We start from the raw sequence: 24755 nt of genomic DNA, 5'->3' as shown, positions 1-24755 counted from the left end.
GCACGAACGGACGGACGAACGGACGGACGAACGGACGGACGCAAGGACGAGCGCACGGGTGGTCGCGCGGACAGACGGAAGCACGGACGGGCTGACGGACGCTTCGCCCCACTCATCACCATTCATTCCATGGGTATACGCTGTAATTTTTTTTTTTCGCCATATACATATCCATATCTCTCTCCCCTTTCTTTTTCTCTCTCTGTCTGTATTTCTCGCTTCCTCTTTTTTTTTCTGTCCGTCTATTTCGGTATCTCTATTTATTTGATTCTCTCCATTTCTTTCCATTTCTGCCTTTGTTTTGTTTTTTCTTAAATTTACTCTCTTTCTACTCATAACACGTTTAAATGGTATGCTTTACTCTCTGCCGTACTCATTAGCTCCTCCTCAACCCCACATATCTCCTCTTCACTACCCTTTGCCGCCCCCCTGATTACTACAAAGGGCTGTGGCCTGGACGTCTCTGGATAGCCGAGTGATTACGACATTCGTCTTGGAATCGGGAGTACGAGGGTTCCATTTCCGTCATGTCGAAAACATTTTTACCACGAATATTTCTCTCTTTCTCTGTATATCTTTCTTTCTCTCTTTGTTTCCTTCCCTCTCTATACTCTTAGCCTCTGCATCCCGTGCCGGACAAATCGACGCGCATGTTCTATAGGGGACGAGAGCATGCTGCCACTTCATGGCGATGTGTAGGACTTTTTTTTCCCCCATAGAAGATCTGAAGGCTTCTCAACTGTAACTGAGAAAAACGCGCTTTATTTATACTGACAATATGTCTGAGCCATGCTCCAACATTTTTTTTTTTTTTTGCCAGCGTGTTCGTCTCGGTCTTCCAATAAGTTCCCTCCATCTCTCTCGCCAGTGGGTTCTTGTCGCCTAAATACCTCAAATATATATTGCAGCTCAAATATATGTAGCCCAACATCGTCGGTACTCAGGAGTAACATTTGAATTTAGTAATTATATATTAGAACATTTCATTTGGACTTGAATCAGCTCGTAGGTGCGGCAGTGCAATATTCCGTGGTAAAATCAACATCTTTTAAGTGCTTCCATCGGTGCTGTCCATCGTCGCGCGGGCGTGATGGCGATTACTAATATTCGTAATAATAATATCCGGGGTTTTTACGTCGCAAAACCACGATATGATTGTGGGGGACGCCGCATAGTGATGGAGGGCTGCGGCGATTTCGACCACGTGGTGCTCTTTAACGTGCACTTACATCGCGGAGGACACGGGACTCCAGCATTTCGCCTTCATCGAAGTGCGAAGACCGTTGCGGCCGTGATCGATAGTGGCGGTTACTATTAGACTTGGAAGAGCGGGTGGTCTTTCCTGGCTTTCCTGGCACAAGGCGCGTTCCTAGACTGCCGGCAGTGTTTTCTTGTTCTTGAAATCTATAGCAAAGCCTCCAAAAGTGTTCCAGCTCTTCTCGTGAGCTTGTTTTATGTTCTTGCTTACCTGCCCCGCCGCGGTGGTCTAGTGGCTAAGGTACTCGGCTGCTGACCCGCAGGGCGCGGGTTCGAATCCCGGCTGCGGCGGCTGCATTTCCGATGGAGGCGGAAATGTTGTAGGCCCGTGTGCTCAGATTTGGGTGCACGTTAAAGAACCCCAGGTGGTCTAAATTTCCGGAGCCCTCCACTACGGCGTCTCTCATAATCATATAGTGGTTTTGGGACGTTAAACCCCACATATCAATCAATCAATCTTGCTTACCTGCTCACATGGCTCGTTTTATGCCACGCCGTTTCCAATCACTTCTCCTTCAAGGAATAGACCGGTGCCCAATATGTCTTTTATTTCAATTAGTACACCGTAGTGGAACGAACGAACGACACAATTCTGTAGCGCAAAACTCGAAAAGAAACACTAAGAGGAAAAAAAAAAGTAGGAAAGTCGACCTTTTACTCTTTATATTCGGGTTTTGCCCTGCAACGTCGTGTCCCTTAAGTTAGTGCCAACTCGTCCCAGAAAAACTAATTGTGGGACGTAAAAACGATAGCAAAGCAACTAGGACGCAAACGAAAGAGATTGGGTGAGACCGTTGGTTGTTTTGGTCAAAATCGTTGCACTGTTTCAATGAATGTGGCTCAGTTTCATTGAAACATGCGGTATTTGGCTCATTCTTTTTTATTAGACACTGCCTTTTTGAGCTTACAGAATACAATCGTGCATTGCATTTTGATTACAACTGTTTTAGAAGTAATAGATACTAAGGCGCGCTTTACGCACCTATAAAATTCAGCCCAGTTTTGGTTTCTGCATTTTGGTTTCATTTTTTTTAGAGAAATGTATGTTTCAAAACAGTATTTTAGTGTTTCACTACAATTTTTGGGGGAAATCTTTTCTGAAAACAGTTCAGTATTTAAGTGACAAGATCGCCTTAGACATGTTATTGAACTTTCATGTTTTGCGTGAACACTTAAATTGACGTGATTACTTGTGTTTTTACAAACTCTGTGCAGTGTGCACGCACTTCTATGTAGTGTAGACACATTTCTGTGTGGTGTGGACATTCAGTATTGAAAAACGTGGACTCATTGAGTAAGCGTTTTGCTATGTACAAACGTACAGCCTTGTGTTTGCTACAAAATATGCGATGTCGACTTTTGTACAAGAGAAGAGGAGTAGCCGGCGCCACGCATTGGCACCAACCTGTCCTTATATACATTTAATAAAAAAGAAAGAAAGCGCAACATATATTTCTGTCGAATCCTAACGGCATTATACGAAAGCTTAATCAGCTCCGCTGTAAAAATCTCTGGCTATATGCCACCGATTCCGAGTGTATACGTAGAATGAAATGCCGTCGTGACGTGCAAGATTGCTCAGAACGTATTGTCGCCAGTGTCATGAACGCGAGTTGTTTTCGGTTTTCTGGTGCACGGAGTCCCGCAGTCCGTGACTGGTGCACCAACTGTATACCACAGAGGTGAACACATGCCGCGAAGCAGTTACGATGACGCGCTCTGCCAACGCGACTGCGAGGCCTCGTCTGTCAAGGTTCACAGCTGCGCCGAGAGCGCATGCGCAGCAGATGGTGCCAAGCGTGTGTCATGCGCAGATGACTCGAGTCTCGTATATGCGCCAGAAGGCCTATGCACGCGCCGCTGAGGCGTGATCGAGCACATAACGACCAGAGTTGGGGCATGGACAAATGCTGTGCTCTCATTAATACAATATGCTCCTCACTCGGAGCATTTGTTCAGGATGATAGTTGCGCCGCAAAAAAAAAAAAAAATGACGGTGGTCATTAGCAGCGCCGATTGAATAGCTTAGTCCGCGTTTCGGATACATGCATCCCGGAGGTGATTCACATACCGTACGGGTGAAAAAAAAAAGTTTTACTAAACTAAATATATTCTGCAACAAACTGGCACAGTACATTGCATAGCATTAAATACACAAATACGATGTACGATAGTTTTAAAAACCCTTTGACAGAGATAAAAGCGTATGAAAAATGCTTCGCAAGTTCCAGGCATGTAGTTTTCCAACTTCCACTGCTCGAGCAAAGAACAGTTCTATTAAATCTGCCGGCACATTTCACAAGGACACTTTCAACAACGCACTCTTTCAGACGTTTATCGGTTTAGCGAACACGTTCCCTCTGTCAATTGCGGCGCCATGAGCGTGATCACCGGAGAAAAAAAAAAAGTATAACGAAGTCGAAATACAGGCTCCGGCCGAATATTGCATAGGCATTTCATCGGAACGCCCGAGGCAATAGCACTTCTTTATAGGCAAGCGCGCCACCCATTACCGAGAACGAAGGGCGTTTCTCGATCCAATCGAGAACCGTTCATTCCGTCGCGGCTGACTTCTGACAAAAGAATATGGACGGATTGTGCAAGCACGTTCTCATCTACGGCTGCAACCCCCCCCCCCCCCCCAAAAAAAAAAAAAAGATGAAAAGGAAAAGAAAGGGGGGGGGGGGATTTCGAACGACGTCTCAAGTCGTCAATTTCGTTCATCCAGGTGCAAACCGACCGGATGCACATGCGGTCTCGTCGGTGATGACACAACTCGAAGTGAAAACGCCGCGGCGGTAGCACCTGCTCGCTACCGGTGATGACGGGCATTGCAACGGCAGCTCGCAGGTCTGGAAAACGCGTCTGTGTTATGGTTTCCGCTCCGAAACAGACTTCGCACGTGTCGACGATCCCAGTGATCGAACCTCTCCGTATCTTCGTGCGCACTTGAGCTCCCGAATACGGCGCACCGGCCTCATGCAGACGTCCTCTGTCCATAGGAAGTGGGCGTTCAGCAGGCGTATTTAGTCCAGGAAGATTGGCATCGAGGAACCACGCTTTATAGATCCCCGAAACGGGCCGTCGCGGTCGGTAACTATTCCCGGGGTGGGAAACGTACGCCCATAGAACCCACAGGTTATATTTAGCGAGGCGTCTGGGTATAAGCGAGAGCCGTCGTTTAACGCAACCACGCTATAGCTTTAGTTTATTCATTCGTCTATAGCTTCGCCTCTTTCGTTCGGCGCTGAAGGAGCTTCGTGCGTGCCGACGTAGTTAAAAATACGGGGGAAAGGAATCAGGGCGACGGCGCTGTCGGTGGCCGAACAACCATTGCACTGGCACGGTCGATCAAAGAAAGCACGATCAGGTGGCCGTACCACATCATCGATCACGTATTTCTGGCCTCACAGTCCAGACGCCGCTCCGCCCTGGATGACGGGAAATTAAAACGGGGACAGCACGGCGTCGCCGGCGTGCAGCGGCAGCAGCAGCGTAGAATCGCCGCGTGCCCGCTCATCGATTGCAGCTATCTGAAAATGTAGATGTAGATATACATCCTAAACTTCAACTCGCACCCACCCTGGGAATTTATATATATATATATATATATATATATATATATATATATATATATATATATATATATATCGCAGATAATTTCTTGTATAGTTCAGCAAGAATATTTTAAATTATTCTAAAAAGGAAGACGAACGAACTCACACTGATATAGAAATAAATGATCGACATTGAAGAAAATTTTCCCTGTATCCTACATTAGATAACTACGAACATTAGAATTGATGTTATTGTGTAAATCTCTTTGACTGTTCAATAAAATCTTGCACGGCCTCGCAGACTTTCCCGTTGCTGTGCCCTAAGGTATGTGCACCTAGGCATAGTATTTTTGAAGTGGTATATTCTCATCCAATGATGCATAATGGCGTTTCCAGAGATATATTTCTACATGTAGATAACTTTCGACAATAGATCAAAGTGTTCCGTAACAAAAAAAAAAGCGGGAAAGGTATCAAGCCTGCTCTGTATAAATAAATATTCAATGATGAAGTACGACAGAGTAACCCAGCGATCGCAACTTCAAGACCTCTGTTATGACATGAGGAAGTTTTCCAAGGTGTCAGTAGATTATTAAAATCTGGGGAATTTCTCAAAGATGGTGCAGGGAATTCTCGCATCGTCATTTGCCTCCGACATCTATAGACACTACCATATAAAAGCTGTCGCAGGGGTAGCATTAATAGCTGGTCCGTCTAACGCCGCTTTCCCTAGTGTATCAACTTTTTCATTAACAAAACAAAACGCACCCGGGCAGTGAATGACCTCCTTTATCGTTTCCGCTTTCGGTGAATGGATGGCTCACGAATATCAAAAGAAAAATGAAGAGAACACGGCTGACTACTAATAGAACGTGTAGGCACAGTGCTAATCGATCCGGTAACTACTTATAGAAAGACATCATCTTTTTTTATAGAAGGATGTCACACAGACTGACATCGCAATAAGACCACGCTCCCACTAATGATTATGCGTTAGCATGTACAACAAAGGAGCAGCCGCTGCTAAGGCTGGACTCCCTCGCTGGACAGTCCACCGCCGGTATATGCATATCCTCATGACGTCATATGGGGCGCGTTTGCTGAACCTTTATTGTGAAGAGCAGATGTCAAAGTAACGTATTTCGCGCGAAATAACAAAAGCAAACAGCAAGGAGAGTTCGAGTACTCAGCGAAGCCTCGTCTGCATGCAAGAACTGAAAACCAGCGGAGACCGATGAAGGTGGCGGTATGAGCAATCCACCACCTTCATCGTTCACTCACAGGGTCCCTTAAAGGCATACGCCAAATATGGCGCAAAAGCAAAAGCCACCTTCTTTTTGTCAGTCGATTGTATTGATCTCTCCGCACACAACCCCTCATAGCGCGGTTCCCCACTGCCTCGGTGATCGGAGGTATCGCCTGCTTTCTGCACCTCGTGTGACGTCACAACAACAACAACAACAACAACAACAACAACAACAACAACAACAACAACAACAACAACAACAACAACAACAACAACAACAACAACAACAACAACAACAATAATAATAATAATAATAATAATATTAATAATAATAATAATAATATCTGGTGTTTCTTCTTTAACGTACACCTACATTGCAGAATAGAGGTTTTTAGCAAGCCACGTAGAGACGTTACGGAAATGCGGCAATACGGAACCCGGCTGACGAGTGCGCATGCGCGAGCATTCACTGAGCCGGTTCGGAAAAGCATCGCTTTCCGTATGTTTCCGGGACTATGTAGCCGCGTGTTGTGACTATTTGCTTCATAATTTTTTTTCGTTTAGCCAAGCCAGTCCAACTCGAGACCCAAACAAAAGAAAAAAAAATATGGCGTCGACTGCAGAAACTGCACCGCACTCGGCAGCGCTCCGGCACCGCGACCGTCTCATCCATCGCGGCGGACGTGTCAACAACGTCACGAAATTCGCTATTTGCGAAGCCACGATGACGTCACAGGGTGATGTCATAAGGTGATTTTTTTTATACACTCATGTGCCCCTCCAGGTGGCAGTTGCCAGTTTGCTCTCTCCCTCTTTCCTCTGTGTCCTTGTGTAACTGTGTATGCAAATAATAATAATAATAATAATAATAATAATAATAATAATAATAATAATAATAATAATAATGACAACGACGGTTACAGTGTTCGTGTTCGACGAGGCATCTAAGAACTTCCCATTGATGTCAAACGGAAGCGGATATGTGCATGCCCCAAGCGCGCCGCTTTCAAAACAACTTGGCGCTACTGCACCTAGCGTCGCGACCGAGCACCGGTTATGTCTACTGACACCTGATGCAGATGTAACGGAAGACCTATACAAGCATCAGCTGCGACAATCTTTGAAGGTCGAAGCTCCCGCCAAATAATGCCGCGCTTTGGAGTAAAAAAAAGAAAGAAAAGGAACGGCCAGTGCGCGCGTTAGCGATATGCATATCGGCCCACAACCTTCTTCGCAAGACGACACTGATCAAGGGCGCTTTTTTCTGTGTGCTATTGTTCAGAGAAAGGCCGTTGCGCAGTTACGCAAGAGCAAGCGCGTTGCCTTAAATACAACAACGTTACTCGCATAAAATGCACGGGAGGGATTTCAGACACAACAGAACGAACGTTGCGTCACGCTGTTGTGACGCAACGTCCGAGTTCGAGACGTGAAAGGGGGTGTTGAGAAGGGAACGCCAGCCGACGGCCATCGATCGCAAGGTTTTGGCCTTCAGCTTTCCAGCTCCAGCACGACGTCCGCTGCGACTGACGCGATATATTTTTTTTTCAAAATAAGAGCGGAGATGCGTATATCTCCTTCGAGTCTACTACAAGAAGCGCACAAATCACATTGGACGCTTTTCTTTTTTTTTGTTTCCACAGTGCTTATTTCGGGGCCCTTACCGCGGGACGCTATGCTGAGTTCCACCCTCACTGCAGATAATATATATATATATATATATATATATATATATATATATATATATATATATATATATATATATATATATATATAAGGGAAAGAAGTGTATACCTAAGGGCTCGTTTTTCCGTGTTTTTAACACAATAATAATGAGATATAACAGACAGTAATGCCAAGGAATGTACAGGGGAAGTTATTAACATTAATGGAATGTAAATAAGAAGAAAGAAAAGTGGATGAAAAAATTACCAACTGTAAGCAGGAATCGAACCTACGACCTTCGAATTACGCGTTCGATGCTATATATATATATATATATATATGTGTGTGTGTGTGTGTGTGTGTGTGTGTGTGTGTGTGTGTGTGTGTGTGTGTTTGTGTGTGTGTGTGTGTGTGGTACAGAGCAGCTATGCGAGACAAACAACGCGTGCAGGAGGTCTGATTCACATTTACAAAAGCGTGCGTATATACGGAATATGCACTGGCACGAAGTCTCCCAGAACTCTTTCTATGATTGATCGTTGCAGATCGAAATTCCAGCGAGCTTCTTTCTCGTCACCTAAACCAGAAGGCAGATGTTGGTTCCACTTTTTTTGTAGCGACCTTTGAGGGAACATCGCGTACCATTTGATGAAGCAGCTTTTGTAAAAGCGTATAAACATATAGGAAATACATGTGACAGTGCCGTGTTAACTTTGCTCGCGTGACTCCGAGCCACGTACGGGAGCTAGCGCTGCGTCTTCCATTTGAGAACCATTGCGACGAACGAACGACAACGTATAGCTCGAGAGCAGCGACTTCGGCAACGATTCTCAACCTCGGAGCCCCTTTCCCATTCCCGTCTCTCTTCACATTCCTTAGCTTTTGCGATCATCAAACGCACCGAGATAAGGTCTCTCAATCAAATGATTAAGAGATTCTAGGGCGAAACAACGATCATGCCACTAAACGAAGACAACACCTGTTCAAGATTTTGCGATAAGACGGCATTAAAGAATTAACCCCCCCCCCCCCCACCTCTACCTCTCTCTCAGACACACACAACTAAATAAAGTGACATACTCGAACCGAGAAGCGCACAAAGACGAGGACAATGAAAGCACAGAGCGCTCTAGAGGTTTGTTTTCGTTGCCCTTGTGTCGGTGCACTTGCCGGTTTCACACGTGAGCGCGCGTGTGAGTGCGTGTAAGTGTGCAATAATTGTTGGGATTTTACGCCCCAAAGCCAATTACGAGGGACGCCGTAGTGCAGAGCTCTGGGAATTTCCACCACCTGGGTTTGTTTTACTTGCACTTATATCTAAATACACGGGCCTCAAGAATTGTCGCCTCCGTCGAAAACGCGGTCGCCGTGGTCGGGATTCGATCCCGCGACCTTTGCGTGAGTGAGTGAGTACAGAAGCGAGGCTGATGCACAAGTGAAAAAAAAAGCGCTTATTGACGTTTCGGCTGTGAGCCTCCATGGCTGTGAGCCTTGGTCAGAATGAATGACAGGCCCACGGTAAATTTTACGTGTGCTAACGTCACACTGATTGAACTTTCGACAAATGCACGGGAAAAAAAAAGACACGGGCGGTTGGGACCGGTGACAACAGCAGAACGCATAAACAGTAACCAAGAAACAGCGAAACCCGAAAGTTGCACCTCCACAGGGTCACTACCGGTCGTTTTATAGAAAAAAAAAAAAACTTCGCAATCACTGCTTGCGGAAGCGCTGCCTAATTGAATGACGCGCGTATAGCGCGTCGATGCGCTGAGGTAAATAAGTAATAACGAAAAAAAGTTTTGATGACGCAGTTTCTTTCCGCGCTACTTGCGTATGTATGCTTCTTCCCGCGGGTGTTTGTGCTTGCGATAATGTATAATCACGGGACGGGCCCTCTCACCCTTTTCTCCTTCTGTTTGCAGACCCGAGTGGCAACGCAGGGCAAGCAACCCTTTCACGAAATGGCGGCCACTCGAACCCCGTCGATCGCCCTCAAGCGCTTACGCGTAGTTGCTTCTCCTCGGTCGATGCACGGGGGACGGTGCCGGCCTGATATGAAGGCCACGCAGCGAAGCACAACACAACACGAAGGCAAAAGAGCTTGCAAATGTCGCTCGCCCCGCTGCGCGTCAAGAGAACCAGTCTGGGCCTCTCCAACTCTTCTGAAGACATGACGGCGGTTCGTTTCCGCGAAACAGATGATGTTCTCGAAGGCCCCCGCACCGCAGAGTGTGGAGGAGAAGCGATTTAGGCAAAAGGACGGCGGGTTTCGGGCCGAAGCTATGGGTACGCACATACATAGAGTTTCCCACAATACTTACTAGAGGGAACTCTGGCGCTAGTGTCTGTGGGAGCTGCAACGCACAGCGCTTCAGCGAGCATGGGAATGATGGGTAGTACACACATTTGTCTAATATTAGTACTTCTGGCCTGCTTTTGGCTCCGTGTGTGTTCGTGTGGCTTGGAGCTGTTTTCTTGCGAAACAAGCATTAGCAAATGTTCAGCGGTTGCGCTTCACCGTTTTATTTTTTTTTTAGACTTACTTTCCAAATTGGCTCACGAAGTTCAAGAGGGTTCAATCTTTCTTTTGGTTTGGTTTGGTTTGCTTTTATTCAAGGCAAAATCGAACAAGACTGCCTTGGCGGACACGACTAAAGGCTAAGTAAAAGCCTGACTAGGTCGTGCCACTCTGGCAGCAAAGCAGAAACACACCGCAAGCACAACACTCAGAAAATTATAACATCAAGTGTTATCTTACACGGGCACCATAATCAAACAGGAACCGCCAGAAGTGTGAACAAAAGAACAGAAATACAAACAGTCCTCATTCGAGTGGTGGCAAACACAAACAAATGCATGGCCTCTATCAAATAAATTAACAAGAAACATCTTGACTAGGAAATCGAGTTGCTCTACAAGAGAAATCAGAGTATAATAAACAACAGGCAAGGAACAATAATGAACAAGGTGCAACGAATACAAAAACATCATTAACTACAAATTTCAACAATCAAGAAAAGCATTGCTTTCATCCACTAGGAACTCTTTCGTTATTTCTTTCAAAACAAAACCAAAACACAGCAATAAACGAAGCCGCAAGTACGATTCGCCGCCCGCAAGTACGAAGACTAGGCAAATGTGTGTACTACCCTTCATTCCCATGGTCGCTAAACGATCGCAGCGCCAGAGTGCCCTCTAGTTAATTTTGAGAAACTCTATGCGTACATATGAGCGGAGGAGGTCCGCGAGTTCAAAATAGGAAACGCTGTTATACGCAGTCGGCCCAGATGGCGCTCTCCCAATGTCCCGAAAGCAAGACGCGGCATGATGTATGCGGGAGTCTGACGTCATACGCTCGAAAGGAGCTCTCCGCCAGACAGGGTGCTCGGGAGGGTAAAGCAACCAATCAATGCACTTCAGTAGAGTGACTTGTTGGGTGAGTTGGTTCGTTCTTGCGGTAGCTTAAAGCGCGAACTAACGACGAGAGACGGACGAGCGCGAAAATGCGGCAATACAAAACCGGCTGACGAGTGCGCAACGCGCGAACACTGTCAGTACTACATTGCGCTAGTCCGTCTTTCGTCTTTATTTCGCACTAAAAGCTACCCTAACAATCAATGCACTCGCGTATTCATGGGTGGATGTCGAATGAAAATGGGAGCAACCGAAACGGACTGGCGCCCCGAGGTGAACCGTATAGTTGGAGCGCGAACGATCCACACGCAACAAGATCCCATTCTGACACACATGCAGCAGCATTTGCATTCTAAATCTCCCAGCAGCCCAACGGTGCAATCACAGCATCCGAGATCTGAAAGCTTTGCTGCTTACTGCACTCGCTCACTGACCTGCTGTCGCTCGAGCACAGATAACGAGCTGCCTTCTCAGTTATCTGGAATACGCACTCATATGATGATATGTGGGGTTTAACGTCCCAAAACCACCATATGATTATGAGAGACGCCGTACTGGAGGGCTCCGGAAATTTCGCGCTGTACTTCGACAGACATGCTCCACCCCCGATCCCTCGGAAAAGACTATAGACCGCTTGAAAATGAAACGAACAACGGGTCAACGGAGCCTCTCTGTTACTTAGAACTTGGGCTAGTTGGTATGGCATGACGATAGTTATAGCGCGAGAACAAAACGACGACACAGCGCTCGTGTCCTTCGTGTCCTTCTTGTCTCTGTGTCGTCGTTTTGTTCTCGCGCTATAACTATCGTCCTCTCTGTTACGTTCGTGCGAGAAAATTGATTGCGACGTTCACAGGGAGGGGCAATAGTCGGAAAAGAACCCCAACCGGTACGTAGGGCGGTACAAATGCTGGGAATGCGAAATATATCTTTTTTGTTGTTGTTGTTGTTGAACTGGCCTCTTGGAGGCGGCAAACTCCTCACCTCTCCGTGAAGGAGAGGAATGAAGTGAGAAAGACCCCAAGGCCGTGCCATCCATTCACCCTCGTTTCCGCGAATCAACGAACCGCTTACGCGGATTCCTCATCACCACGTCAGGACGGATGAAACACGACCGGAAATGTTTAGTCGGAATGCACGGCAGGGCGCGTCCCGCAGATACGATGAGCGAGATAAGATTGATGTGGCCGTTGTGCTCCTCTCGTGCCGTACTATAGCAACCGGGCTGTCAGAACGAGGAGATGGCGTCCATCTACGAAGGACGACGCCATGCCGCGATGAAAGAGGACAGTGCCCGCTCGAGGAACTGCAGAGCGAGCTGTGTGTGTGTGTGTGCACACACACACACACACACACACACACACACACACACACACACACACACACACACACACACACACACACACACAACCGGTTCTTCGGTTGAGGGTACGAATAAATTGCCACAGTGAAGAACATAACATTTATACTGACGTTACGAACGAAAAACCGATCGTCCTGAAAGATGAAAGTTGTACTCTGCGATGTAGATCACGTGACAAACGACGCGATATACAAGTTTCATTATGCTAGAGCGGGTGGCCCCTCTTTTCCAATTAAAAAAAAATTCTTTTCTGTGGTTGGAAACAAAGCTTATAATGACACTCGGCAATTGCCTCGCCTACACTGCACCCGCTTCAGATCAAGAACGTCTCCTCCCCTCCGAAATAACTTTACTTATGCGCGACTGGTTAAACACAACCCAATGAAGTCAAGGAGAGCATACAGGACACTGTTCATAGTTTGTAACCGTAGCGTAGTGATTCCGCCATAAATGGAAATGAACTTTAAGTGGGCGTAAAGACACCTTTCGCGTCTGTGGGGCCCAAACTCGCAACCTTCGAAATACACGTGAGATGTTAATAATCGATATCGATACGCACATAACGTAAGATACGCGACTAGGACGTTATGCGGCGTGGCGACGACGTTAGATTAAAGGAAAATTGACAGGAAAAAATGAAGGAAGCCGCGGAGCTTGGCTAGCATCCACGCAATAAAAGCTCGCGAAGCAGCGCTTTTTGTTACTTGCTTTTGCCTGCCGTATAGTGACAGCCTATATACGTTTTCGTTTGGCGGAACCGAGTGGTACACCTCAAAACAGAAGTGCCAGCCCTTGGGAAGAAGAAAAAAAAAAAAGCTTCCCATGAAAATTCTCCCGCAAGGTGTCACACCGCTTCCTTTATGATTAGGCCTTGTATATTAACTCTATGATTAGGCCCCGCTAAGGTGGTTTAGTTGCTGAGGTACCCGGCTGCTGATCAGCATGTCGCGGGATGGAATCCCGGCAGCGGCGGCTGCATTTTCGATGGAGGCGAAAATTCTGTAGGCCCGTACGTATGCGCAGATTTGGGCGCACGTTAAAAAAAACCCCGAGTGGTTGAGATTTCCGGAGCCCTCCACTACGACGTCTCTGATAATCATATGGTGGTTTTGGCACGTTAAATTCCATATATAAATCAATCAATTCTTCATGATTAGAGTTACTGTAGCATATACAGTAAGTCTATTCATGATTATTGCAACAGTTTGGGACTGCTCAGAATCGGTGCTTATATTCGAGAAGCGTGCGTTTCGACCACGATATGGCGTGTGTGGGCCGCTCTTGATAATAATTTGCGGTATTACGTACCGAAATCGCGATATGGTTACGAGAGACGCCTTAGCGGAGGGGCTCCGGAAATTTCGACCATCTGGTGGTCTTCAACGTGCACTGAAATCGCGCAGTACACGAGCCTCTACTAATCCACCTCCATCGAGGTGCGACCGCCGCAGCCGGCATCGAATCCGCGACCTTCAGGCCAACAACCGAGCACCTTAACTACTGCCCCACCACGGCCGACGTGCAGACCACTCTTCATTACGCATTGACAATTATGACTAAATGGAAAACTCTGTACGCTTCTCATCTTGCGTGTACGGTTTTTCATAACGAATGCGACATGAAAGGACCAGCTGGCTGCCTCGCAAAGGATGTATGTTTTGGTGGGCTCAAAGACATCTCTAAAATGTTACTGAATCAGTAGTGTCCATAAAAACAATATAAAGACCTTGACCTCGACCAAGGCTTCCGTTCCGGAATTCCGATGTCACAAACCTTCTACTGATACTACATATACGGGGCGCATGGGCGTGTCATCTCATGAACTATCCGTGCATGCACTTGCACAAGCGAGCGCAACGCAAGCCGGAAATCCGTCATTTCCTCCGCGCTGTGCAAGAGTCGCGCTGAACTCGCTACAGTTCCCGCATTCGGTAGCGAACACGTTTTCCCCCTGCCAGCTAAAAGAGGCCCGTACCGTCTTCCACTCAGGCGATGGAGGGCGCCGTGCAACAGGGACGAGCGATACCCATAGAGTTTCTCAAAATTAACTGGAGGGCACTCTGGCGCTGCGATCGTTCGGCGACCATGGGAATGATGGGTAGTACACACATTTGCCTAGTCTTCGTATATACTTGCGGGCGGCGAATCGTACTTGCGGCTTCGTTTATTGCCGTGTTTCGATTTTGTTTTGAAAGAAAGATTCAACCCTTTTGAACTTCGTGACCCAATTCGGAAAGGTAATTCGAAAAAAAAAATAGGGTGGTGAAGCGCAATCGCTGAACATTTGCTGATTTTTGTTTCGTGAGAAAACAGCTTCAAGCCACACGAACACACACGGAGCCAAGAGCAGGCCAGAAGTAAAAAAGTTTAGACAAATGTGTGTAACTACTCATCACTCGCATGCTCGCCGAAGCGCTGTGCATTGCAGCTCCCATAGACACTAGCGCCAGAGTTCCCTCTAGTGTATATTGGGAAACTCTATGGCGATAGCCTCCCTCGTGCACCGCTACTGCGCGCCTCGATCGGTCGGCGCCCCTACTGCGCCACGCATTGCGGCTCTGACAACGTCAACCGCGCCGCGTGCCCTCATAAATATGGCCGGCTCGCGCGCAGGAACGCCGTCGACAAACAAACAGCAGATCGACGCCGCCACTCCGCCCCCGCCGAGTGCATTATAAGCGCGCGCAGCATGCGCCGTTTTCGCATGCGTTTCCCGGAAGACGAAAGTCGTCGTCGCCGTGTGTATACATAATCGGCAGCTGTAGGGACAGTCGGCGACGCCTCATTGCCTCTCGCGGAGTTCTCGGTTGATGCACTGCGATCCACGCGCGGCTGCTTGCGTTGGCGGGCTGCGCATGTGCGAGCGGACTGCGAAACACTCGTCCCATCCGTGCGCGGAGAAACAGTAATCGCTAACGTATCCGTAGTTGCGATGCCCTCGTAGACATACCTCCAGTGCAGGTAACTTTCATGCGTGCTATTGAGCTGCAATGATTTATTCACTTAATCGTTACCCGAATTACGCCGAAGTACGTTGCAGCAGGGGAGGTGTTATACAAGAGTAGTAACGGTTTGCCTACCCCAAACGAGACGGTGCATTGCGTAAACGTGGTGCAGACACGGACATACCGATTGATACCGAGACGGTGATTGATACAACCACATAGACAGGATGCCAATATGCCACTCGATAGGCGTTGCGTCGCGCGATGCGGGCAAGTACACCCGCGAAAAGCGGTCGACCGAGAATAGAGATGTGGACTCTGAAGTAATATGTGTCGATTTATCATTTATACCGATGACCGCAACTGAAACTTAAAATTCGGTTAGCCTATCTCTCGTTTACGCCGAATACCCTAGCTAGAACGACCGGCGGCGAAGCTCGCGGTCCAATGGCGCAGGGAGAAAACAATGAATATACGAACAAAGGAATCATTGTGAAATAAGACCCCGGAGTTTGCAAGACTTGCAAACTCGTCAGCAAGCAGTGCGACGAGGTGTTGCTATACACTGAACAAAACAAAACGCGAGGTAAAAAAAAGCGGTGTGCAATCTCGAGAGGAGATAAATGCTGTGGCCCAGCGGGGAGCAATGTGTTGAAGGGACGGCGACGAGTGAACGCTTCGGTAAATATAGGAGAAACGTGGGCGGGCCTATAGCTCTTCAAGCTACGCAGCGGCGTGGCGCTGCAACGAAAATCATCGCCAGTGTGAGTGCCTGCACGCAGTAGACGATACAGCGCACTATTCTTGGCAACGGAAAGATTATGAAACTACGTCTGCAGCAGGAACAGAAAGGACGGACGGACGCTCTCTCTCTCTCTCTCTCTCTCTCTCTCACACACACACACACACACACACACACACACACACACACACACACACACACACACACACACACACACACAAAGCTTGCTGCGAATGTGTCGCTCTCTGTAGAAATCAGGATGCAGATATACATTCGCTACATTTTCGCTATCAAAGGGCGAAATGCAATCCGCGTCGCGCGACAACATCGGACGCCCCGGAAACACAGCGAGGACAAGCAGCAGGTATCGCAACGCGTGTTGTGTATACAGTAGCCATCTGTTGGCAGTTTCCAGAGGGCTACCGGCAACAGCTCGCCAGCCTCGATGAAGCGGAATAACGTATAGCTGGCAGAGTTAGTTTCACATTCACTCACCTGTAACTGCGATTCTTTAAAAAAATTGTCTTGTGATAGCAATTATAAGGATACTCAGCGCAAATTTTCGCCGTCGCCATCATGCTCCGTACTTAAGGCCAAATGCGAGGGTGAGCCTGGAATTAAGGGTGTGTGGTGGCTTGATGCACACCCCAACGGGCTTTAGGGTTGCGTGGACGCGTAATTTCAAGATTTGGAAACGCATAGCAGCGAGAAATATTTGGCGATGTTTGACGAACGGAATGTCTTTCGGAGCTTCACAACAACCATTCGGATGGACACATGTGCAGAAATATCGAAGCCACTGAACCCTCGAACGTGAATATCCGGCTGCGTTCCCATAAAAAGCTGTGGGCACATGCTGCCGATCAATTGGCTTAACTCTGGTTTCAATTTGTCTAATTTCCTGTGTATATGTATTTTTTTCTGAAAAGAAAAAAAAGTCAGACGCATGTCAGCACCCCCTTTTTTGTTTCTTTCTCAGAAAAAGAACGAAATACATGCGCGCGTTATGCACCATCGATTACTAAAACGCTCACGCTCACGTTCTCCAATGTAAAAGTATTCTGCTTTACAGAGCAGACAAAGCTACAAGACTTCGTTCGCTAGCAAGTGAGCCGACTCTTGCACAGTCCTTGGAACACGGCCGAATTTGCCAACGCTGGTCTTCACAGCTTGAACCCGAATCTGCATAGCTCTGTATTCTGTCGGGAATATCTATAGAGCCGCTGACGCCGACAAGAGCTCTCGCTGAGTGGTGCCTTGTCCTCGGACTTCTGCGACAGTGTCCATCTTTCCTACCTTCTCCTTACTTCCGTATGTGGCTGTCCCTGCGCCTCTCTCTCGTCCTGCTCCTCTCTCTGTCTATATACCTTTAATTCCTCCCTATCCTTTTAATCCCTTCTTACCCCCATCCTTTGTGAGCTGCTCTTGAGGTGTCCTCCCCCTGAGAGACAGTTACGGGGCTCACATTTATCTTCTTTTCATTTAGAATCACTTTCATTTAGAATCAATTTATAGAGCCGAGCGGACGCTCGGGTGCAGCGTATACGGCTTGCAGAGGCCTTGACGAATGCCTACGCAAACGATCTTGGACACTGTCCGCGACCGTACTCAGCACAGAGGGCTTTGAGAGCGTTGTTGCATTTCTTGCGCACAACTGACCTTAGAACAGTCTTTAAGCAGTGTCGCTTGTCGGATGGCTTTCCTCCTCCTCCTCCTCCTCCTCCTCCTCCTCCTCCTCCTCCTCCTCCTCCTCCTCCTCCTCCTCCTCCTTCTTCTTCTTCTTCTTCTTCTTCTTCTTCTTCTTCTTCTTCTTCTTCTTCTTCTTCTTCTTCACATGTTGCGCCGCTTTTCTATGGTAGCTGATTTCCCTTAAACCTTTCCTTAGCAAAGGGTAGCCAACCGGCCTGAGAACTGGCTAAGTTTTCAACCCTTCCATGTACTTCTTCATCCTCCCTTGATTAGCAACATGTCTAAGAGCACGTCTGCCGCGGTGGATCAGTGCCCAGAGTGCTCGGCCGCTGACCCCAAGGTCGCGGGTTCGATGGGGGCCGCGGCTGTCGCATTTCAATGGATGCGCAATGGCCGAGGCTCTTGTACTGCGCGCTTTCAGTGCGCGCTGAAGAACACCAGATGGTCGAAACTTCCGGAGCCCACCACTAAGGCGTCTCTCATGATCATGTCATTGTTTGGGGACGTCAAACCCCACGCCCTTTTAATGTCTAAATACAGTATTCTACACCGTTAACACGATACAATTAGGCCACTTTTAGATCATCAAATATACGTCACATATGCTACACCTTGAGTACAGCGGCTCACGCCACGCGTGTGTCAAATATCCGCTTTGCACTCACATTCCCAGTGGACACAGAGGCGCACATACCTTTATATAAAGGACATGACTTCCGCTGCACTGCTCGATGCACTTTTTCTGCCGACGTCAGCAGGTGTGCGTTTCACAGGAAGCGGCAAAGTGACGGAGGTGACAAGTCTAAAGCTGGACTAAAATAGACGTTCCATGCATACCGTCACCGGTAAATCTAGGTGAAATAAAGCGAGAGAAAACGTTGGCACGTGACGACGGCCGCAACAGCAACGAGAGAATGCGAGCTCGTAAAACAAGTGTGCTCTACAGAAAAAGAAAAAAACTGATAAAAGCTAATATACTTCTCTTTTCTTTCCTCCTATCCTCCTACAGAAAAACAAGAAGATGAATTGATAGACATGTGGGGTTTAACGTCCCAAAACCACCATATGATTATGAGAAACGCCGTAGTGGAGGGCTCCGGAAATTTAGACCACCTGGGGTTCTTTAACGTGCGCCCAAATCTGACCACACAGGCCTACAACATTTCCGCCTCTATCGGAAATGCAGCTGCAGAAGAAGATGAACTTCTGAACTTTCGTGTCCAGCCATTTTAGGCATGGTCTTCCGATTTCAAGATAAGATAAACGTTGACGGCAGTACCCGGTACACGACGTGTGATGTGCTTCTTTGGGACGTCAAACTCCACAGGACAACAGTAACTGGCTCGCCACGTGTATGGCTCTCTTTGAAGAGAACTCTCCTAAGAGAACATAATACTTTCGTCTGAGAGTCTTGGGTCACATGCGAAGTGAGCACTGCGTGGCAATCGTATATGCGGCAAGCAGTGGAAAAGCCTGGGAGAGTGGTAGAAAAAGGATCGAACTCCCACTCAGTCTCGCGAATTATTTTTTTTACTTTTGCGGGTGTATATATACGCTCACACATGATAACACACGCACGAGCATACATAAAGTATATAGCAGAACTCCCATCCCCTTCCCTAGTTTTCCCTTAAAAAAAATTCTGGCTACATCTCTGGTGGCAAGTCAGGAATCAACGAAAAAAGTAAGGCTTACTTTTCCTTCTTTTTCGTAAGACACAAGGCCTGATTATATCGGCGACGTACACACGCCCCATTTGCAAATTTGCAAGTCAGACTCGGGGTAAGCAAGATGCGTATTACCGTACTTCGCACGCGCCTCATCACAAACAACGCATACCTTTTTTTTTTTTTACATAAAACCTAACTACCGCCGCCACCAGTGCAGCTTCTCAGCTTCCGTGTCACAGCGGCACTCCCACGGCCAGGAAACGAACCATCAAGCTGTTTCAGGCAGGCGCCGCGGTGACCGATAGGACGGCGCTGTCGTTGGGAGGGGTCGGTCATCCGACAAGATTCGGCCATTCGTCTCGTACGGGTAAGCGCATAAACCCGACCGCGCGTCACCGTGCTACCAGGCGACGGCGGTTGCGCGTCGCCCACGCTGTGAGCATATATGTGTGCGCGCTCACGACCGCGGAAGCGGGACAAGCCAGCGCCGGCTCGAGCATGGTGAACAACCCCTGTAGGCGCGGGGACGTGAGCTCTTCCGAGGTCGTCCCGCTACCGACGCGCGCACGATAAGGAGCACGCACGTCCATATCGACGAGGGGAGAGGAGTGCGGAGCATGCGCGATGCGACGAAACCTCCACCCGCAAAAAAACGTTCTCGGCGTCCTGAAGCTGGTGCACGTTCCCGTGTGATGCTCGCGTTGTACGGCGATTTTCGTTCAAGGCTACGCCGGAATGGTGCCTTGGTCCTCAAACTCCGAAACAAGAAAACGCCAACATTAAAGAGGTTAGACATTTTATTCACATCACGCTGCGTTTTACAGACAGCGAAGAAGGAAAAAAAAAAACCAGAGGAGAAAAAAAAAAAAACAATTAAGTTGCTCGCATCGAAGGGAAACTGCGGCGAAGTCTGACCACGAAAACGCAATGCAAACTGGGGGAAAATGATACACGACTGAAATGAACGATATAAAGAATGAAAGAGAGCAAAATAGCACTAATTTCGCACGTGCTTGGAGGTGGACATCTATATAGGATGGCGGTCGCCGAGACCTGTCGACATTGGCCAATGAAGTGAGTGTTTAAGGTGTATACGATAAACCCAGCGACTGCCTGTGGTACTTGTCTAGAGCGAGAGAAAAAAGAAATGGATAAAAAAAAGAATACACAGAGGCAAAAACAATCTATGACGATAACAATCTGTCACAATGTTCTGCGCTCGCCCGTTATCTATAAACCTATCTCGCGGCGGTTTCAAGAAGCCCCGTTAACGAACAAGGCTGCTAACATGGGCGACTTATTTTTCTTCTTATCCCCCCTCCATCTCGCTCACTTACTCGTTCTCTTTCTACTCTTCGCGCTCTCTCCCTTCAATTATTGTCTTTGTCTCAACTGACAGACTACACGACTCGAGTCTGTAGTAAGACGGTAAGTTGGACCAGTTGGTTAGGATCCATCGTGAACTTACAGCGCAACACCAGAAAAAAAAATACAGGACAGGGAAGGAGTAAAAAAGAAAGAAAACTGTTGTTTTTTCCAATAAACAACAGTTGTGAGTCAGCGCCGTCTTTTCTTTCTGTTTTACTGCTTCCCTGTCCTGTATTTTTTCTGGTGTTGCGCTGTAAGTATAAGTTCACGATCGAGTCTGTAGATCTGCCACTTATAACACGCGGCGGATTGCTTAATTCTACACTACACCACGCCCTTACCCTATACGAGATCCTCCAAATAAAACGAGCAGTCCTTCAATCAATCAATCAATCAATCAATCAATCAATCAATCAATCAATCAATTACTGTTATTTATGACACATAATTAGCCCTTATTTTCGTACAGACAGGATATTTCAAAGTCACGACAGGGATCTGTTTTTAACAGAAGTGGTTGATAATGAACTGCGAGGTAGAGAACTACAAAGAAATAGAAACCTTATACAGAAGCATGATTACAAACGCTTGCAAAAGGTTTTGTTGTTGCTGTTGCTACTCTTGTTATATTGGTTACCCTTGTAAGTTATGCAGACAACGCGAGCAAGTCGCTTTCGGGCCTATATAAAAAATATGAAGATGATGATGTTGCTGTTGTGATCTTGCTTACTCTTGCAAATTATACAAATGAACACGAGCAAGTCGCTCATAGGGAAAAAAAATTATGCGGATGACGTGATGCTATGAAGTGTTCCATAGCTTAGCGGCAACGTAAAAAAGTTTATACAATCCAATCTTTGTTATTATATAAATAACGTATTTAAGGTAGAACACGTAGTTGAGGTAGTGTAGTAAAACTTAATTGATACAAATTGTTATGAGTTGTATGTTTAGTAATCGATAAGCATATGAGATTGATTCTGTCTTTCGTAAAAGAAAGGGGCATTTTAGAATTGAATTAAAAATAAAACATTGTCATAATACCTTGCTTTTCATACGTCTGCTTTCATGGCGTCCGTAAGCAGGACGAAAAACGAAGGCATAAAGCGAAAGTGCGATGCACTTAGGCGACGCGTACTAACATTTAAATTGATTCTTTTACGTTTCGCAGTTTCCGACACTAACGATTCACAACAAACGTGCGTTTTCCATCACCTTTTTAGAAGCATGGAGAAAACAAATTGCGCACATATTGTTCGACGAGAAGCAAGTTTTGTTTCAGGGACGAAGCTCCTTAGGTCATGGGTCGTTCCCTCTTCTGAAGTGGCAGTAGTAGTAGTAGTAGTGGTAGTAGTAGTAGTAGTAGTAGTAGTAGTATGTAGCTCCATCTAGTTTATGAATTGCTCAATAGATTGTGTTGTGTGTCGTGGCCTCCGCGATCGGCTGCCGGCGGCGCGCCGTTGCTACGGCGCGCCGCCGGCAGCCGATCGCGGAGGCCAGGTGTGTGTATATGTACTTGGGAATAATATAACTAGGTGGCGTTAGTGATTTTCACGGCATATCCACAGTGTGAATGATGGTGAGTCGGGCGAAGCGTCTGGCCATCCGTCCGCGTGTCTATTCGTCCGTGTGTCCGTGCGTCCATCCGTCCTGACGCACGGACGCTTCGCCCCACTCACCATCGTTCACTCCATAGATATGCTGCGATTTTTTTAAATGAGTCGTCAGCGTGGAATAACGTTGAAAAGACGATCTCTAGCAATGTCACAAAATTGCATTTTCATCTCAATGGCTCCACACTTCTCTTTCACACTCCACTTTGTGTAGGGTAGAAAATCGGTCGATATGATTCTGGTTTACCTCTTTACCTTTCATTCTATAGTATATATATAAAATCTTTCCTCCCTGCAACTTCCTCAAGAGGCCACTAACGTGATCGTCGCCAAGCCGTATCATTTGTGCATTGAGTATTTAACGCGTAAACATGCCTGCTATTACGCGGAGACCCATAAACAGGAGCATCCGTGTGTACGGCTTCGTGGACGAGATGCCCGATTGCGACATCCCGGATAAAGACACCGAGATGCTACGATTATACGTCGCGAATCCACTCCATGATTATGAGACGCCTTAACGGAGGGCTCCGGAGATTTTGACCGCCGGAGGTTCTTTGAATCTAAATCCAAGCACACGGGCCTCTATAGCATTTTGTCTGCATCGAAAAGCGGCCGCCTCGGCCGGGATTTGATCCCCACGACCTTCGGGTTAGCACTCAAGCACCACATAACGATGCGTTGGGTCAGCGCGGCGGGTAAGATGCTACGGCTCTCGTCCTTGCTACGATTCGAGGAGAATGTTTGGTTCTCCGCACACACTGTACATACATTTTCTGGAGGTGTAGGAACGGCATGGCTGCTTCTTTCGGACGTCCGGGTATACCGAATGTGCGAGGAAAAACTTCGCGGTCGCTGCCAGTCGAAGTAGCTCCCAATCACTGTCGCCGGGACTTGGGCGGCGTCTTGGGGTCCGCCGCCCTGGTGGCAGACGCGGTGCGATACGGCACCGGGGCCGCACCGATAAAGGTGTCCGCACCGGAGGACTTAGCGAGGGCTTCGCGCAAGAAGCGCTGGCGGAGAAAAACCGTCACGAGAGGGCCAGAAAGGAAAGAATGTTTGCGAGCGCCGACGACTGATAGAAGAGTGAAAGGACGACGAGCCCTATCTCAAGACACAAAAACAAGCCCGGTCAGTTGAACGTCAGATATACGTGTGTACGTGCTTATCTTTCGTTATTGTCCTTCAGGTTAGACCTGAAAACTAAGTGGTTATGACGGCGGAACGTTCGCATTCATGAGTATATACATGAAAAGCCTGTACAACGTGCAGTGCGCAGGTTTCATACTACACGAGCCTTCACTTGTAAGTGTCGGCGAGGCTCTGTATATGTACAGGCATTGTAGTTATGCCGGAAGGTGCCGCCAGCCGTTGTATACCGTAGTGCTATGACGCTGCGCTGATCAGTTTGAAGACAGGTGTTCAATCCCCGCAACGCAGTCTATGAGAATTTGCAGATAGTTTACAACTTGATTAATGCAGGCAGATGAATCTAACCGCATAATCTGCGCGCTGCATCTGAAGGCGTCCGTGCGGCGACTCTCTCTCTCTCTCTCTCTCTCTCTCTCTCTCTCTCTCTCTCTCTCTCTCTCTCTCTCTCTCTCTCTCTCTCTCTCTGTGTGTGTGTGTGTGTGTGTGTGTGTGTGTGTGTGAGAGAGAGAGAGAGAGAGAGAGAGAGAGAGAGAGAGGGAGAGACAAAACTCTGCTTGACCACGTTTACAGCAGGGCCCGCCAATCGACCCCGTCTTGTGCTTTCTGCTGCCACGTTATACGTGCGAACTCTTTAATCTAGTCGGCCCACCTAACTCATCACGATCAGAGCACAAAAAGCACAAAACCACAAGAAAGTGCACGACACAAGCGCTGTCTAACAGCTGAAAGCTTAATGGAAGGAACGTGTCATATATATGCAAACATGAAGGCACAAAAAACATTGAGACCCCTCACCGATCACGTAATCAAGTATGCTGTAGCTACGAAATCTCAGCATCTGTGAAAGTAATTGAAGGCTGGCTTACGTACTTGTCTCTTGCTTTTATAATTTCATACGGTTCAGCGATTTCACGCGTGCGCTGGTCTCTAAGTCTCATCACTGTGACTACAGCGGTTTTTTTAACTTAGCTGCGCAGCCACACTGCGAGCCATGGAGGGAAAGATGCGTAGATTGTGTACTCTTCAGGAAGCTACAGCGTGCCCCCGTATAGACGAACGTTGAGGCAACCT

General features: G+C 47.5%; 1 protein-coding gene across 9 annotated transcripts in view; it reads right to left on the bottom strand.

Annotated features, from left to right (window-relative positions):
- Positions 1-24755, bottom strand: part of LOC119187143 (sodium-driven chloride bicarbonate exchanger-like) — a 240234-nt gene that overhangs the window by 65741 nt on the left and 149738 nt on the right. The window contains exon 1 of one of the 9 annotated variants that reach the window (XM_075894112.1): positions 23304-23452. The exons of the other annotated variants lie outside the window; for them this stretch is intronic. Coding sequence (XP_075750227.1) covers positions 23304-23329 — 26 coding nt within the window. The 5' untranslated portion in view covers positions 23330-23452. Of the gene's footprint in view, positions 1-23303; positions 23453-24755 lie in introns of those variants that run through there. 9 annotated transcript variants of the gene reach the window in all.

Source organism: Rhipicephalus microplus, chromosome 1, assembly GCF_043290135.1.
Source record: "Rhipicephalus microplus isolate Deutch F79 chromosome 1, USDA_Rmic, whole genome shotgun sequence".
NCBI classification, from domain to species: Eukaryota; Metazoa; Arthropoda; class Arachnida; order Ixodida; family Ixodidae; genus Rhipicephalus; species Rhipicephalus microplus.
This window is presented reverse-complemented; position numbering and strand designations above follow the sequence as displayed.